This window comes from Notolepis coatsorum (genome assembly GCF_963971535.1).
Source record: "Notolepis coatsorum genome assembly, contig: SCAFFOLD_2911, whole genome shotgun sequence".
Lineage (NCBI taxonomy): Eukaryota > Metazoa > Chordata > Actinopteri > Aulopiformes > Paralepididae > Notolepis > Notolepis coatsorum.
The window spans coordinates 2,988-19,596 of NW_028168994.1; the positions used below are offsets into that span (position 1 = coordinate 2,988).

Below are 16,609 nucleotides of genomic sequence, written 5' to 3' on the forward strand. Positions count from 1 at the left end.
AGGTTTAGTATGAAGTAGACTGCCTCCTGGGTGATTAGGTTTAATATAAAGTAGACTACCTCCTGGGTGACTAGGTTTAGTATGAAGTAGACTACCTCCTGGGTGACTAGGTTTAATATAAAGTAGACTAGCTCCTGGGTGACTAGGTTTAATATAAAGTAGACTACCTCCTGGGTGATTAGGTTTAGTATGAAGTAGACTAGCTCCTGGGTGATTAGGTTTAATATAAAGTAGACTAGCTCCTGGGTGATTAGGTTTAATATAAAGTAGACTACCTCCTGGGTGATTAGGTTTAATATAAAGTAGACTACCTCCTGGGTGATTAGGTTTAGTATGAAGTAGACTAGCTCCTGGGCGACAACATAGGAGCAATGCAAATGCATCAACGACGATTCATATTTTTAGGGGCTGTCAAATGGCGCAAAGCTAATAATTTTTCAAAAACCCCTCAGGAAAACCACCAAAAAAGGTTTTCGTGGAAACGCACAAGGCATGTCGCAGAGAAAGAAAAAGTAAGGAGTTATTTATAAGATCATTATGTTGTGCAGAAGCTCTCGACGGGGAAATCACATGTAAGCTGAGTGGCCGGTTTTAAAGTGCATCATAAAAGAGGAACCTCGAGTTTTAACCTTGACTGGAATTCCCTTAAAAAAAAAGGGAAGAAAAGAGGGTGTCAGGTCCTCTCTGGGCCAAAACGAAGCAGAGGGGAATCTTGACGGGGGGGGGGGGGACTTTCGAGTCATCTCCACTTTGTTTTCAGAGAGCTATCTTTGCTTAAACAAACAGCCCTGTCGCAGTTCATCCTGCCCACTAGCGCTCCTCTTTAACTCAGTAACACCTGCCAATCAGCTATCAGTGACAGCCAGTGGCTCCGGGAACAACAGTACCTTTGTGTGTCCCCCCTCGCGTGCCAGCCTCTCGGAGGACTTTAATGAAGACAGACAGGAAGTGGGGGAGGTGAGGCCCGCGCAGGAAATGACCACATATAGATTCTGGAATCCAAAAGGCCAGGAAATGTTTTTCTACGTTTTTTATCAGTGCATAAGGATTACACGCCGAAAAAAAATGGGGAAATTGATTTAATCACAATGAAATGAGGGAGAGAAAAAGAAAAGAGGGAACAAGTTAAATTGTCTCTGCTTGAGAGTTCACACTAATGAAATTCTATATTTCCTTGTGATTTGTTCAACTTTACCGTTTTTTGTTTTCCTGTTTTTAATTTGTATATATTTTTTTGCATCTACTATCAAAGCTAAACACGCTAAGAAACCCACAGCGACACACAGGACACTCAAAGATACATTCGGAGAAGAAAATCTGGAAGCTCTCTTGACTTTGCGAGAAGCCTGTCTTATTACAAACTGGTTATTAAGAGCTCCGGGGCCACTCCTTACCTCCTGGGCCTAACGGCATGCTACTAGAGGACCAAAATACACAGCGAGGGGAGAAGGAGAGGAGGCATCACCCTGCTCTGAACCCTGCCTTCGCTGTGTTTCAAAAGGAGCGCAACAATAAACAGCCTCTCCTTTCATGTGCGTTTCCCCAACGCCGGGGCCCCGGTCCGCGCGCCCGACTCCGTAATGACCTTTTCATTACGAGATGTAATTCACCGCGGCCCTGGTCTCTAAACTGTCTATACACACACGTCGTGACAAGGCCTTTACTTTACATAATTCCTCAGGTGTAATTGTTTGTCAGTGTAATTAAAAGGGACGGCGAAGGGAAAGGAGCTATAATGTAATTTGGTGACCTCAGTGCAGAATTATGAAGTGTCTTTCGCTTTGGCAAGCACTCGCGCTCGGGCAAAACCGAGAGGGGAAGGTATAATTCTTATTTATATAAGAGTCCCCCAAGGGTTCCTTCAACTTTAAAACCAACAAACCTGAGCTGCTTTTTTTGGTGGGAATTGGTGTGTTTTCAAAATAGTCCGTAAAGCCCATAACTCAGGAGAAATTAATCCTCTTTAATTCCTCCGTTTACTGCTAAACTGTTCAAAGAGCCAGTGGAACTTGGCAAGTTATTGTAACACAGGGACAAATTGGACTTCTCATGAACAGTAAGTGTTTTTTTTTTTTTTAGTAGCCCAATTAATCTTTAAGCTTGTCAATTGTATAAAAAAAAAAAAAAAGAAAAAAGGAAGGGGATCATAATTGTATGTATTTATTAATTTATTTGTTTGTTTGTTTGTGTTGGTGCATTATGTTCAGCGCCATATATATTTTAGAAGCAATGAATCAGACGCATGTTGGTTCTGGTGGTCCTGCTCGTGGTGTCGTCTGAACAGGGCTGAAGCGCTGGAGGCTGGAGAGGAGAGGGGCAGGGGTCAGGGGTCAGGGGTCAGGGGGCACACCGGGCCTCAGCTCCTGTCATTAGCAGGTCATCAGCATCCTCAGGAAATACTCCACGGACACAAGGACCCCTTGATTAACAAGGGTCACGGCACATGATGCGCTGAATTAATAACTCCTTCACGGGCCGATCGGTGCGCCGGCCGGCGTAATAAGAGCCAGACTTTCACAACCTCGTCAAAATCCTGTCGAACTGTGTTTTTAAAGTTAATGATAATCAGCTACGAGGAACCATGGATGATTTAATTGTGTGCGTGTGTGTGACTGTGTGTGTGTGTGTGTGTGTGTGTGTGTGTGTGTGTGTGTGTGTGTGTGTGTGTGTGTGTGTGTGTGTGTGTGTGTGACTGTGTGTGTGTGTGTGTGTGTGTGTGTGTGTGTGTGTGTGTGTGTGTGTGTGTGTGTGTGTGTGTGTGTGTGTGTGTGTGTGACTGTGTGTGTGTGTGTGTGTGTGTGTGTGTGTGTGTGTGTGTGTGTGTGTGTGTGTGTGTGTGTGTGTGTGTGTGTGTGTGTGTGTGTGTGTGTGTGTGTGTGACTGTGTGTGTGTGTGTGTGTGTGTGTGTGTGTGTGTGTGTGTGTGTGTGTGTAGGTGTGTGTGTGTGTGTGTGTGTGTGTGGGCTAACAAGCGAACCTGTCTTCCTCAGGGGAAAGTCGTCCTTGCAGTCCATGGCAGAGGGGAGGAGGGTGTACTGGCAGGTGGGAGAGGTGCCTCCAGAGCTCTGGTCCAGGGAGGTGTGGTGGTGGGAGGACCTGAGGACAGGACACCACACACCAACATAGGAAATGTCAACAACATGTAGAGCTGTCAATGCCCAATTTACTCGCCCCCTGCCCAGTTTGCCCAGCCTCTCCGCCGGGTGTGCCAGGGTTTATATGCTATTTCAAAAACAACTCGCTCACTCACTTGGTATTTGGTAAAATGGACTGCATTTATATGAGCTTTTATCCAAATGGCTTTGCAACTTTAATGCCTCACATTCACCCATTCACTCACACTAGGGATGCTCGATATTGGCTTTTTTACCGATACCGATATTCCGATATTGTCCAACTCTTAATTTCCGATACCGATATCAACCGATATCAACCGATACCGATATATGCAGGGTTTCCCCATCCAAAAAACTGAATAATTTCAGGTAACTAATAATTTCACTGGATATATACATAACAAATATTGTTATTGTTTTTAAATTTTTTTAAACCGATACCGATATTTTCCGATATCACATTTTACTGCCGATATCGGCCGATAATATCGGTCGGCCGATAATATCGGACATCCCTAACTCACACAGATGGCGGAGGTGACCATGCAAAGTTGCAACCTGCTCATCGGTGGAGCGGTTAGGGGGTTAAGTGTGTCTTGCTCAAGGACACTTCGAAACGCTGGCCGGGGAGGAGCCGGAGTCGAACCGGGAACCTTCTAGATTTGCCGGATAACCGCTCTACCACTGACCCCCCCCTGAATTAAGGGTTGCAGGGTTTGTTTTATAAGATATTTCAAAACAACTGCTCACTGGCTTGGTAAGGAGATGTAGTATAACCACCCTTTGTTCATCTGGAAGGTATCTGGTACCAGTACAGACGAGGGCATTTAAAAAAATAATAATAATAATAATAATTTAAAAAATATATATAAATAAAGGAATTCTACACAGGCGCCGGAAGGACAGCCGTATCCCCCTGGTGTGATGTAGCTCGGTAAACGTGGAAGCAGTGGGCAAATCAGGCAGGGAAGGAAGACGGTGGACTTCAGGTCATAATCACATCAGCATAGTATTATCATTGTGACTTGGTAGGTAGGTAGGTAGCAGGAGGCACTCACGTGTACCAGAGCTTGGGGTGGTGCAGGAGGGAGTGAGCTCCATTGCTGATGGGGTCCTTGGCTGATTTGCTCAACAGAAACTCTTGGAGTTTCTGCTTCACTTCATTACTGGCCACCGCACCTGTGAGACCAGAGATCAGAGCCATAGGGATTGGGGTTAACCTAAGGCTTACAGCTGCCCGGACACAACCCTATCATATACACGTCGATTGCCTCATTTTGCACTGTATGTTTTTCTTTTGTGTTTCTTTCTTTTTCTTTTCTTCTTCTTTTTTTTTTTTTTTTATAAACATCGGCTTACTACTTTTGCTGGTCATCGTGATTATATGTGTATATATTTCCTCCTTATTGTTTATTCATCTGTTCTATCTGTTATCTTGTGAACTGCCCTAATTTCCCTCTGCAGATGAATAATCTACCATCATCATCATCATCACCATCATCATCATGGAGTCATACAAATCCAACGGTCTGTTTTCATCACCTGCTTTGATGTATGAAGTTTATCTCGCTGTCGTTCACGGCGATAGGAACATTTTAATAAAAGCCAGACCTTTCACAACCTCGTGAAAATCCTGTTGAACTGGCTTTTAAAATGTTAATGATAATCTATCATCTAGCAATCCCGTCTTGTTATGTGTTATGCAACATCCAATGAGGCAAGCGTTCTCATTCAATTGATCCGTCTGGAGCGGCTCCACATCATGTGTAGGAGCATCGCCCCCTAGTGGCCCGGGAGGTACGTGCAACAGGCCTGCAGCCTGTTACGTGACTGCAGCATGTCTGGTAACTGCTCGCAGGGACCGGTTTTACACAGCACACCTGGTGAAGCCTCTGATCACATGCATTATAAAGCATGAGAGAGTAAAGCACTGGTGTTACTACAACTGGGCTTATTTCTGATCTCCAGAACACAACTCCCTTATAGATTCTGGGCTAAGTGATCACATGATTATATTGTTTAATTGTATTGCCTACATTTATGTCTTTCTACTATTACCCTGCCCAATACCTGTACCCTCCCCCCTCCCCCATGCTGCTATGACACCCGAATTTCCCAAAGGGGATCAATAAATCTTGTAAATATACAGTGGGCTCAATATAGTATATCCATTCATTTTTCTCAGTTACACAGATTATGTGTTGATCATTACCTGTATCATCATCATCATCATCATCATCATCATCATCATCATCATCATCATCATCGTCGTTTTTATGTGCTTACATCAAAGCACAATATGGACACAGGTCTGTATTGGTGGGAAAAAACTGTCTCCGTCCCAGTCAGAAACAAAGGAGAAAGGTTTGTTCCCTGCACCTATGATGTCACACTGAATCTATGATGTCACACTGATGACAGTGAGTGGCCAAGATGATTTTCTGGGGATTCGGGTGCAGAATTGGTTCAGAACTAATGATACTAGAATTAAACCTTAGTATTGATCGCAAAGTTCATATGAGAAATGTATGCTTTCATAAAGCCAGTGTTTCTTAATCTTGTCTAACCTCATCTTATCTTACAAGTGCAACAGGGGACAGTTGAGATCTGAGGACGATATTAATGATGGTAATGGTGGTGGTGGTGATGTTAGTAGTGATGGTGGTGGTGGTGATGGTGGTAATGGTGATGGTGTTAGTGATGGTGGTAATGGTGATGGTGTTAGTGGTGGTGGTAGTGATGGTGGTAGTGATAGTGGTAGTGGTGGTGGTAATGGTGGTAATGGTGATAGTAGTGATGGTGTTAGTGGTGGTGGTAGTGATGGTGTTTGTGGTGGTGGTAGTGATAGTGGTTGTGGTGGTGGTAGTGATGGTGGTAGTGATAGTGGTAGTGATGGTGGTAGTGATGGTGGTAGTGATAGTGGTTGTGATGGTGGTAGTGATGGTGGTAGTGATGGTGGTAGTGATAGTGGTAGTGATGGTGGTTGTGATGGTGGTAGTGATGGTGGTAGTGATAGTGGTAGTGGTGGTGTTAGTGATGGTGGTAGTGATGGTGGTAGTGATGGTGGTAGTGATAGTGGTAGTGGTGGTGGTTGTGATGGTGGTAGTGATGGTGGTAGTGATAGTGGTAGTGGTGGTGTCAGTGATGGTGGTAGTGATGGTGGTTGTGGTGGTGATAGTGGTAGTGATGGTGGTAATGATAGTGTTTGTGGTGATAGTAGTGATGGTGGTAGTGATAGTGATGGTGGTAGTGATGGTGGTAGTGATGGTGGTTGTGATGGTGGTTGTGATGGTGGTTGTGATGGTGGTTGTGATGGTGGTTGTGGTGGTGGTTGTGATAGTGGTAGTGGTGGTGGTTGTGATGGTGGTAGTGATGGTGGTTGTGATAGTGGTAGTGATGGTGGTAGTGATAGTGGTAGTGGTGGTGTTAGTGATGGTGGTAGTGGTGGTGGTGGTTGTGATGGTGGTAGTGGTGGTGGTAGTGATGGTGGTTGTGGTGGTGGTAGTGATGGTGGTTGTGATGGTGGTAGTGGTGGTGGTTGTGGTGGTGGTAGTGGTAGTGGTGGTGGTAGTGGTGGTGGTAGTGGTGGTGGTTGTGATAGTGGTAGTGGTGGTGGTTGTGGTGGTGGTGGTAGTGGTGGTGGTTGTGATGGTGTTAGTGATGGTGGTAGTGATAGTGGTAGTGGTGGTGGTAGTGGTGGTGGTTGTGATGGTGTTAGTGATGGTGGTAGTGATAGTGGTAGTGGTGGTGGTAGTGGTGGTGGTTGTGATGGTGTTAGTGATGGTGGTAGTGATAGTGGTAGTGGTGGTGGTAGTGGTGGTGGTTGTGATGGTGGTAGTGATAGTGGTAGTGATGGTGGTTGTGGTGGTGGTAGTGGTGGTGGTAGTGATGGTGGTTGTGATGGTGGTAGTGGTGGTGGTAGTGATAGTGGTAGTGATGGTGGTTGTGGTGGTGGTTGTGGTGGTGGTAGTGGCTCAGGGGTAGAGCGGGTCATCCAATGATTGAAGGGTTGGTGGTTCGAATCCCGCTCAAGCCCATGTCCATCCCACCGCCGTTGTGTCCTTGGGCAAGACACTTAACCTACTTGCCTTGTATGAATGTGTATGCATGTGAATGAATGTTGGTGGTGGTCGGAGGGGCCGTAGGCGATGATTATTCGCCACGCTTCCGTGAGTCTGCCTCAGGGCAGCTCTGGCTGCAATTGTAGCTTACCACCACCGGTATGACTGTGTATGAACGAATAATGGACTCTGTAAGCGCTCTGGGGTCTCTGGGGTGTCACGAAGAGCGCTATATAAATCGAATCCATCATTATTATTATTATTAGTGGTGGTGGTAGTGATGGTGGTTGTGATGGTGGTTGAGATGGTGGTTGTGATGGTGGTAGTGATAGTGGTAGTGATGGTGTTAGTGATGGTAGTAGTGATAGTGGTAGTGATGGTGTTAGTGATGGTGTTAGTGGTGGTGTTAGTGATGGTGGTAGTGATAGTGGTAGTGATAGTGGTAGTGATGGTGTTAGTGGTGGTGTTAGTGATGGTGGTAGTGATAGTGGTAGTGATAGTGGTAGTGATGGTGTTAGTGGTGGTGTTAGTGATGGTGGTAGTGATAGTGGTAGTGATGGTAGTAGTGATGGTGGTAGTGATAGTGATGGTGTTAGTGGTGGTGGTAGTGATGGTAGTAGTGATGGTGGTAGTGATAGTGATGGTGTTAGTGATAGTGGTAGTGGTGGTGGTAGTGATAGTGATGGTGTTAGTGATAGTGGTAGTGGTGGTGGTAGTGATAGTGATGGTGTTAGTGGTGGTGGTAGTGATGGTAGTAGTGATGGTGGTAGTGATAGTGATGGTGTTAGTGATAGTGATAGTGGTGGTGGTAGTGATAGTGATGGTGTTAGTGATGGTGTTAGTGGTGGTGTTAGTGGTGATGTAGAAGGAGTCTGAGGAGGAGGTGACAGTGATGGTGGTGCTGGTGACACACGGCGGTGACTACTTACTCTCCCTGGAGCGCTCCTTGGCCCTGAGGCTGGGGACGTGCTGCTCCCTGTGTCGGTGCCTCTCCTGCTCCTGCTCCTGCTGGCTCTGCTGCTGCTCCATACGGCGCTCCTTCTCTGCCAGCAGCTCCTGCTGCTGCTTCATGGCCTGCAGCTCCTGCTGGAGCTGAGAGAGACGAGTACGACCTGTCAGCGCCGGAGATCGGATCACACTACACTGACTGATTCCAGGGTGGGAGGAAATCACCAGGTACTGTGAACTCCCAGGGGGTGTATTGTGCTGAGGCGGGGTGTGATGTGCAGTACTGCACTGTACTGTACAGGTGCTGTGTTTCACTACATTATACATTAGTGCTGAAACATGATGTGTAGTAGAGCTTTGTCCTGTGCCCGCTGCCAGTGGGATGCTTCTCAGCTCTGCGCTCAGTTGTGTTGTGCTGTTCTGTACTTGTCCTGTACAGCATTCTACTGTTTTACACGCTGCCGCGTGCTGCTCTACAGTTCTTCACTTTGCTGTGTTGTTCTGCACTGTGCTGTTCTGTTCTCTGTGCTGTTATGTTGTTCTGTACTGTGCTGTTCTCTGTACTGTTGTGTTGTTCTGTACTGTGCTGTGCTGTTCTCTGTACTGTTGTGTTGTTCTGTACTGTGCTGTTCTCTGTGTTGTTGTTCTGCACTGTACCTCTGCTGTGCTGTTCTGTGTGCTGTTGTGTTGTTCTGTGCTGTTCTCTGTGCTGTTGTGTCGTTCTGTGCTGTTCTCTGTGCTGTTGTGTTGTTCTGCACTGTACCTCTGCTGTGCTGTTCTGTGTGCTGTTGTGTTGTTCTGTGCTGTTCTCTGTGCTGTTGTGTTGTTCTGTGCTGTTCTCTGTGCTGTTGTGTTGTTCTGTGCTGTTCTCTGTGCTGTTGTGTTGTTCTGTGCTGTTCTCTGTGTTGTTGTTCTGCACTGTACCTCTGCTGTGCTGTTCTGTGTTGTTGTGTTGTTCTGTACTGTGCCTCTACTGTGCTGTTCTCTGTGCTGTTGTGTTGTTCTGTGCTGTTCTCTGTGCTGTTGTGTTGTTCTGTGCTGTTCTCTGTGCTGTTGTGTTGTTCTGTACTGTGCCTCTACTGTGCTGTTCTCTGTGCTGTTGTGTTGTTCTGTGCTGTTCTGTGCTGTTGTGTTGTTCTGTGCTGTTCTGTGCTGTTGTGTTGTTCTGTGCTGTTCTCTGTGCTGTTGTGTTGTTCTGTGCTGTTCTCTGTGCTGTTGTGTTGTTCTGTGCTGTTGTGTTGTTCTGTGCTGTTCTCCGTTGTGTTGTTCTGTGCTGTGCTGTTCTCTGTGCTGTTGTGTTGTTCTGTGCTGTTGTGTTGTTCTGTGCTGTTCTGTTGTGTTGTTCTGTGCTGTTCTCTGTGCTGTTGTGTTGTTCTGTGCTGTTCTGTTGTGTTGTTCTGTGCTGTTCTCTGTGCTGTTGTGTTGTTCTGTGCTGTTCTCTGTGCTGTTGTGTTGTTCTGTGCTGTTCTCTGTGTTGTTGTGCTGCTCTGCTCTGTGGCCCTGCTGTGCTGCTCTCTCACTCAATCAATCAGATTTATTTATAGCGCACATTTAACATGACACATGTCAACCAAAGTGCTGTACAGAGGGTAGATACACATAGATACATCTAGACCAGGGGTTCCCAAAGTGGGGGTCGCGACCCACCGCAGGAGGGTCGCCAGATGATTTTAAAAAACAAAACAAAATATTCCACACACATTTTTTATTTATTTTATGCAGTCAGGCCACTGAACTTAGAAGCAGGCCAGGCCAGTGTTTCCAGTTGCAGCAGCGCAATAGTTAGATAACCTAGGTGGGGAACAACCAGGAGATCACTGCAACTCACACAAGTTGGAGAACTATCTCTCTCTCTTGCTCTCACACACACACACACACACACACACACACAAAGGGAGCCGCATGTCATTGGTGGAGGCGGGACCCTTACAAAAAACTGTTGTTGCTAATCATTGACACATGCTAGCCTGTAATAATCCCTCCCAGAAAAATCTACTTTGCATTTGATATATTGCAAATATATGCCATCACACACACTTAAAGGGTTAGAATTATAAAATGAATATGTGGTGTTATGATCAGGGCTGAAGTTGAACAAAAAAACAGAAAATCCATCAAAATCAGTGTTGTTGCTAATCATACATATGCTAGCCTGTTTTTTAACAATAATTTGTGATGCCATCACAAACACTGGCATTTAAAGGGTACAAATAAAAAGAATTCCTGCACCAGAATGCAGGAAATGAAGTCTTTGTAACAAAAAAAATCCTGGTGGGGGACCCCCAGACCCCCTGCTTAAAAAGTGGCCTGACTGGGGCTATATTTTGCACTATATTTCCTGGCCTGAATGATTTCCCCAGTCCGGCCCTGGTTAAAAGCCTCCAATGCTTATTAGTGTGTGTGCATTTGAACGTTTGCATGTTTCAACCATACATTTCCATTTATACATTTTTTAAAACAATTATAATCTTTTTTTTCCCTATAATAGTGGGGGTCGCGGCTCTCTGACACCGTTATTTTGGGGTCGCGGCCTGAAAAGTTTGGGAACCCCTGATCTAGACAACATATAGACAACAATCACATCTCAGTTTTACGGGAGGGCACACAGGCAAACACACAGGAAAACAGGGCATGAGTCAGTGAACATCAGGAAAAGCTAATAGGTAGAAGTGGGTTTTGAGTCTAGATTTGAAGGCGTCTGTCGAGGTTGCAAGCCTAATGGAGGTGGGGATGCTTTTCCACAGTTCAGGGGCTGCGACAGCAAAGGCACGGCCCCCCCCTGAGCTTAAGGTTAGACCTCCGGACTGTCAGGAGCATCTGATCGGCTGACCTGAGGAACCTGGTGTTGGGATAGGAGGTCTGAGATGTAGGAGGGGGGCTGACCATTAAGGGCTTTAAAAACGAATAGGAGAACCTTAAAATGTATTCTGTAGCGTACTGGAAGCCAATGAAGGGAGGCAAGGACAGGGGTGATGTGGTCTATCTTACGGGTTCCGGTCAACAGTCTGGCAGCGGTATTTTGTACTAGATGTAGGTGGGACAGGGAAGACTGGTTAATGCCTATATAGAGTGGGTTGCAGTAGTCTAATCTAGATGAAATGAAAGCGTGGATAACTCTCTGAAGGTCTGCAGGGGAGAGAAGGGCTTTGAGCTTAGCAATGGTGCGTAATTGGAAAAAACATGCCTTCACCACTGAGTTCACTTGTCTGTCGAACTTAAATTGGGGATCAAAAATGACACCTAGGTTCTTGACATAGGGCTTGACCAGGGAGGACAGGTTGCCAAGACTGTTGGTAAGGGTGGTGACAGCGTCTGGGGGACCGAAGAGGATTATTTCACATTTGTTTTCATTTAGTGGTCAAATGTTTTGTGCCATCCAACATTTAACGTCATCAGGGCAGGACATGAGACTGTTAAGTAAAGACTGGTTGTTGGGTTTCAGAGAGACATAAAGCTATGTGTCGTCAGCATAACAATGAAAGGAGATGTTGTGCTTCTGAATGATTGAACCAAGGGGTAGCATGTAAAGAGAGAACAGAATCGGGCCAAGGATGGACCCTTGCGGGACCCCACAGGAGAGGGAGGTTGAGGGGGAGGAGCAGTTGGCAATGTTGACAGCAAAACTTCTATTTGTGAGATAGGAGGAGAACTAGGGATGCCCCGATCACGTTTTTTGCCACCGATACCGATCACCGATCGTCGTGAGCCATATCGGCCGATACCGATCCGATACCGATCGTTTTTGATTAAAAAAATTAAATTTTATTTTATATAATTTTTTTTTTTATATATAAAATATATATATTATATAATTAGACTTGTACTTGTATTATCTGCGATACATCGCCACCACGCAACAAGCTACACTGTCTGTGTGTACTCTAGTAGCCTCCAGCTACGGCCAGGATTCTCCGGAGCTGCAGCTGGATCCTATTGGTATAACGTTACTGTGGTCATATCACATTCAACATGCCCTCAGCTCGAATACGCATCAAATCAGTGTTATAAGACATTGATATCAGGAGGTATCTGTAGCTACTGCTAGCCGGATATATAACGTTAATACAACGCCTCAGTGAATTATTTAGTTCAATGGGACATTTCGTTTTGAACAGTGAACTAACTTGCGCTAACGTGAGCTAGCTGAGGTATCATACACGTCTCTACTAGACTTGCTGGAGCGTTTGTTGATGTCAGGAGCTATCGGTAGCTGGCCGGCTAGATACCGTTCGGTTAGACAATGCCTCATCATGTATTAAACTAAAAGTGAATAGTTGACTGGGTCATTTTGTAAGGGTAGCTAAGCTAACGTTAGCTCAGGGAGACGCCGTCCTCCCGTGTCCCGTCCCACTAGACTAGACCCGTGTTTACATGCGTGCGGGAGGGGCTGGAGGGATGAGCAGACGCCGCACCACCCGGTGTCTGAGACAGAACTCAGCGACAGCGAGTGAGATCGGTTTTGACGATCGGCGAAAATAAAGCATTATCACCAATCACCGATCGCATATTTATACTGATTATCGGCCGATAACGATCGGTGGCCGATCCATCGGGGCATCCCTAAGGAGAACCATGCTGCTAGTGCAGTGCCACTGACACCAACCCCATGTTGGAGACGATCTTGTAGAATGTTGTGATCAACAGTGTCGAAAGCTGCGCTGAGGTCAAGCAGCATTAAAACAGAGCAGTCACGGTTGTCAGTGGCGAGGAGTAGGTCATTTGAAACTTTCAGGAGGGCTGAGTCTGTGCTATGGCCAGTCCTAAACCCTGAATGAAATGTCTCCAGGATGCTGTTCTGGTGCAGGTAGGGAGATAATTGGCACAGAACGACCTTTTCGAGTATTTTTGACAAAAAAGGAAGCTTGGAAATGGGCCTGTAATTACTGTGCTGGGTGGGGTCAAGGTTTTTTCAATAGAGGCCGGACTACTGCATGTTTAAAGCAGGATGGGACAGCGCCAGTTGCCAGGGAACTATTAATAATGGAGAGGATGCTGGGACCGGTTGTGTGAAAAACCTGTTTCAGGAGAGCAGTGGGAACAGTGTCAAGGGGGCAGGTCGCGGGTTTCATAGAGGAAACTATCTCTGTGAAGGTGGGTAGACTGATGGGCTGAAAGCAGGCCAGTGTGGATGAGCAGACCAGAGGGACAGCTAAGTTACGTGTGGGGGGTGAGATGTTCCTTCTGATATCCTCAACTTTAGTGGTGAAATTTGTTTTGAATTCCTCACACTTAGTTGAGGACACATCCAGGCAGGTACTGGGGGGGGGCTAATGAGAGAAGAATTAGGGCTGTCTTAAATACTTCGAAGCTTCGTTCGATTGGCATGGGATTCGAATATGAAAATAAAATTTGAATATATTAAAAAAAAATAAAAAAATTGGTGCAAAATCAACTCTGCCTCTCTTTGTTAACTACAACAAGCAATGCTGTTTGTTATTTAAGATGAGGTCGGACTCGGCACTGACAGATTTGTGTTCATTGTGCTGCTTTTATAAAGCCTCAAATGACGGCTTACAATATTTCATGAAAGCAAAGTGTTTCGTTTGTCTAAGATTTAAAAAGCTTTCAACTTTACAGCACTGACAAAGTTGAACAAAGTGCTGTACAAGTCCCACAACATTTTTTTTAATTCTTTTTCTCTTTTTTTTTTTATCTCGAAGCTTCGAATTAAAACCGAATCTCGGCCCTTGAAGCTTCGAATTCCAAAAATAAATTCGAAGGTCGGCCCTGGAGAGAATTGATGGTAGTGAACAGGGTCCTGGGGTTGTGGGAGTTGTTGTTGACGAGGTCGGAGAAACATGTGACTCTCGCCGCTTTGACCGCTAGCTGATAATAACGCTGACCTTGAGGTGCTCCTGGAGCTGGGCCTGGTGCTGGCGGGTCAGGTTCTCGTGCTGCTTCTGGAACTCATTGATGAGCAGCTGTTTCTGGATCTGCTGCTGCTTCTGTATGAGAAGCAGCTCCTGCTGCAGCTGTCTCTCCCACATCCCCGGGTCCGAGCCTGGCCCCAGCATCCTCAGGTCCGTACGCAGGTCCAGCGGAGACGCGGGCTCCACGGTCAACGGCACCTCTGGCTTAATGTCCACTGGAGTCCATGGAAGACGGCGAGGGAGAAGAGAGAGAAAGCAGAAAATAAGTCTAAGTCTCTTCTTTATTGTTACCGTTCATTTACATTGAGGCTGTATTTAGAATGACGTCTCGGTTGCTTTAGAGAGGAGAGTAATATGAAGATCATAGAAAAAGAGAGAGAAAATGTTGGGACGACTGCCAACCAAATGGAAGAGGGAGAGATAGAGGGAGAGAGAGGGGGAGAGAGAGAGAGAGAGAGAGAGAGAGAGAGAGAGAGAGAGAGAGAGAGAGAGAGAGAGAGAGAGAGAGGGAGAAAGAGAGAGGGAGAAAGAGAGAGGGAGAGAGAGAGGGAGAAAGAGAGAGAGGGAGAAAGAGATAGAGGGAGAAAGAGAGAGAGGAAGAAAGAGAGGGAGGAGGAGCACATCCTTCTCTCCTCTCCTGTGATCCCCAGAAACCCGCAATTATATTACAGTTTATATAAACAAACACAGGATCACATCCGTTGACATTGAGCCCACTGGGATCTGCCATAATATACCGCCACAGACTCAATGGACACTTGGCACGAGATGTTTGAAATGGTAGCTTAAAGTATTTACATAAAAAATCCTGTCTGTTCACTATTCTATAAATAAATAAAAGAGAGTTTATGCCCCCCCCCCCCCCCTCCGCCGGTTCATCACGCAGACATCCCTCGTTTCCCACGAGAGATCGGGGGAGACGAGGCGGCCTTCTCTCTTCCTCTCTCTCCCCCCCCCCCTCTCTCTCCCTCTCCCTCTCTCTGTCTCTCTCGTCTGTTTGCGTGCGTTCCATCAAGCGGCCCCGTGATTCGGCGGTCTCTGGGAGAAGTCACTGCCGTGTCCACAGTACCCGCCGGGCGGGGGGCGAGAGGATGGTCTTTGTCTCTCGGTCACAGCGTTCTCGTCTCCCTGTTCTAGGTAATGACCTGACAACACGAGAGGGCCTCCCCTCGGTCTCCGGCCGCCGGGCCCTATATATAGTCAGGAGCCACTTAGACAATAGAAGACAAGCCTCCTCCATCTTTCTGTCCCACGGAGGCCACCGTACCGTATCTTGTCTCCACGACGACGTGGTTTATATATCCTTCACAGCTTTTTTTTCACCAAATATTCTCCGGCGAATATTTTGGTTACGCGAGCATTCAGACAATAGCACACATTGTACGGGCTACCTTATAACGGGGCCGTTCCATTTTTAGACCGAAAGAAATATTCAAACCTACTTAAAATGCCAGAGGCTGAGGGGGTGGGGGTAGGGGGGTTGTGGGGGGCGGGGGGGGGGGGGGGGGGATTTATTGAGTGCATTCGTGCCTTAATCTTCTTAAGGGGGAGGTTGGTCACATTTGAGGGAACAAATTCAGGCAGCGTTACAGCAGGCACCTGTTCGGACTCCTGACACACTATCCATTCTTTATGTCCAGGTTGTGTCGGTCTGGTCACACATTCCAGAACCGCATTAAAATGGCCTACAGGCGCGGTCCGACTGCTCTACGGTAGGGCAAGTTGTGATGTGGCCAAAATATCATATCACAATTTTTTTCTTCGTTTTGACTGGTATAACGCTTAGTTTTGCAGTACAAATTACAATATAAAAAAAAGTTATAATAATTCTCGTTATCTTGTAAATTAATACAATTGTCATGATGGTATTTCATTCCAAAAGAAAAATACTGCTGCAAGGAAACAAGATGTGGTTAACTGAAATATATATATATATATATATATATATTATTAATAATATATATCTTTTTAAATAATATGTATATCTCATGGACGACGGTATAGTAAAGATGCCTTTGCATGGATCCATGACAGTACACCTTGATATTTGGCAGACCTCCCAAGCCCTATTCTGCTCACACATTCCACCCTCATCAACCTTTTTTCATTCTTTTTTCTTTTTTATAAGTGTGTTTGAACAATGCCATAAGAAGCAAAACCAGTCTGCACAGTCAGTGAGTTATCAATTAACAGCATTATATACCTTTCCTGTGTGCTGATAAATGTGGGGGCCGTTTGTTTCGTCGTGCAGCCGCCCGTGTTTCATCGTTCTGCCTGAATGCAGCGGGCGATGATTATAAATAGAAACATGAAAGCAAGTGGCGCAATCCTGGTCTATGACAACCACCCACCCCCCCCCCCCCCCCCCCCCTACACACACACACACACACACAACCCCCCCCCCCCCCCCTCCCATCGCTCTCTCTCCACCCCTAGTATCCACCGCCCTAACTTGCCGCTGCCATGGTAACACTGGCGACGTAATTATGTCTCCCTTTCCTGCAGATATTGAATCTCCGCGCCCGCATGTCATCTCCTGCCTGCAGCGGCACGGTGACATGTCGCCCCTCATATCAAGCCTCTCGGCGCTTCATATGAGACGGGAGGAGAGTCCC

General features: G+C 46.2%; 1 protein-coding gene across 1 annotated transcript; it reads right to left on the bottom strand.

The window, feature by feature from the left end:
* Window positions 1-2,968: 2,968 nt before the first annotated feature.
* LOC311248814 (histone deacetylase 9-like) lies at window positions 2,969-14,208 on the bottom strand (the record flags this gene model as incomplete). Its single annotated transcript, XM_084339640.1, has 4 exons — window positions 13,968-14,208; window positions 8,106-8,268; window positions 4,174-4,294; window positions 2,969-3,095 (listed from the first exon to the last, which is right to left on the bottom strand). Coding segments are annotated over exons 1-4 (582 nt in total), but the record flags the coding sequence as incomplete, so codon positions are not given.
* Window positions 14,209-16,609: the final 2,401 nt, after the last annotated feature.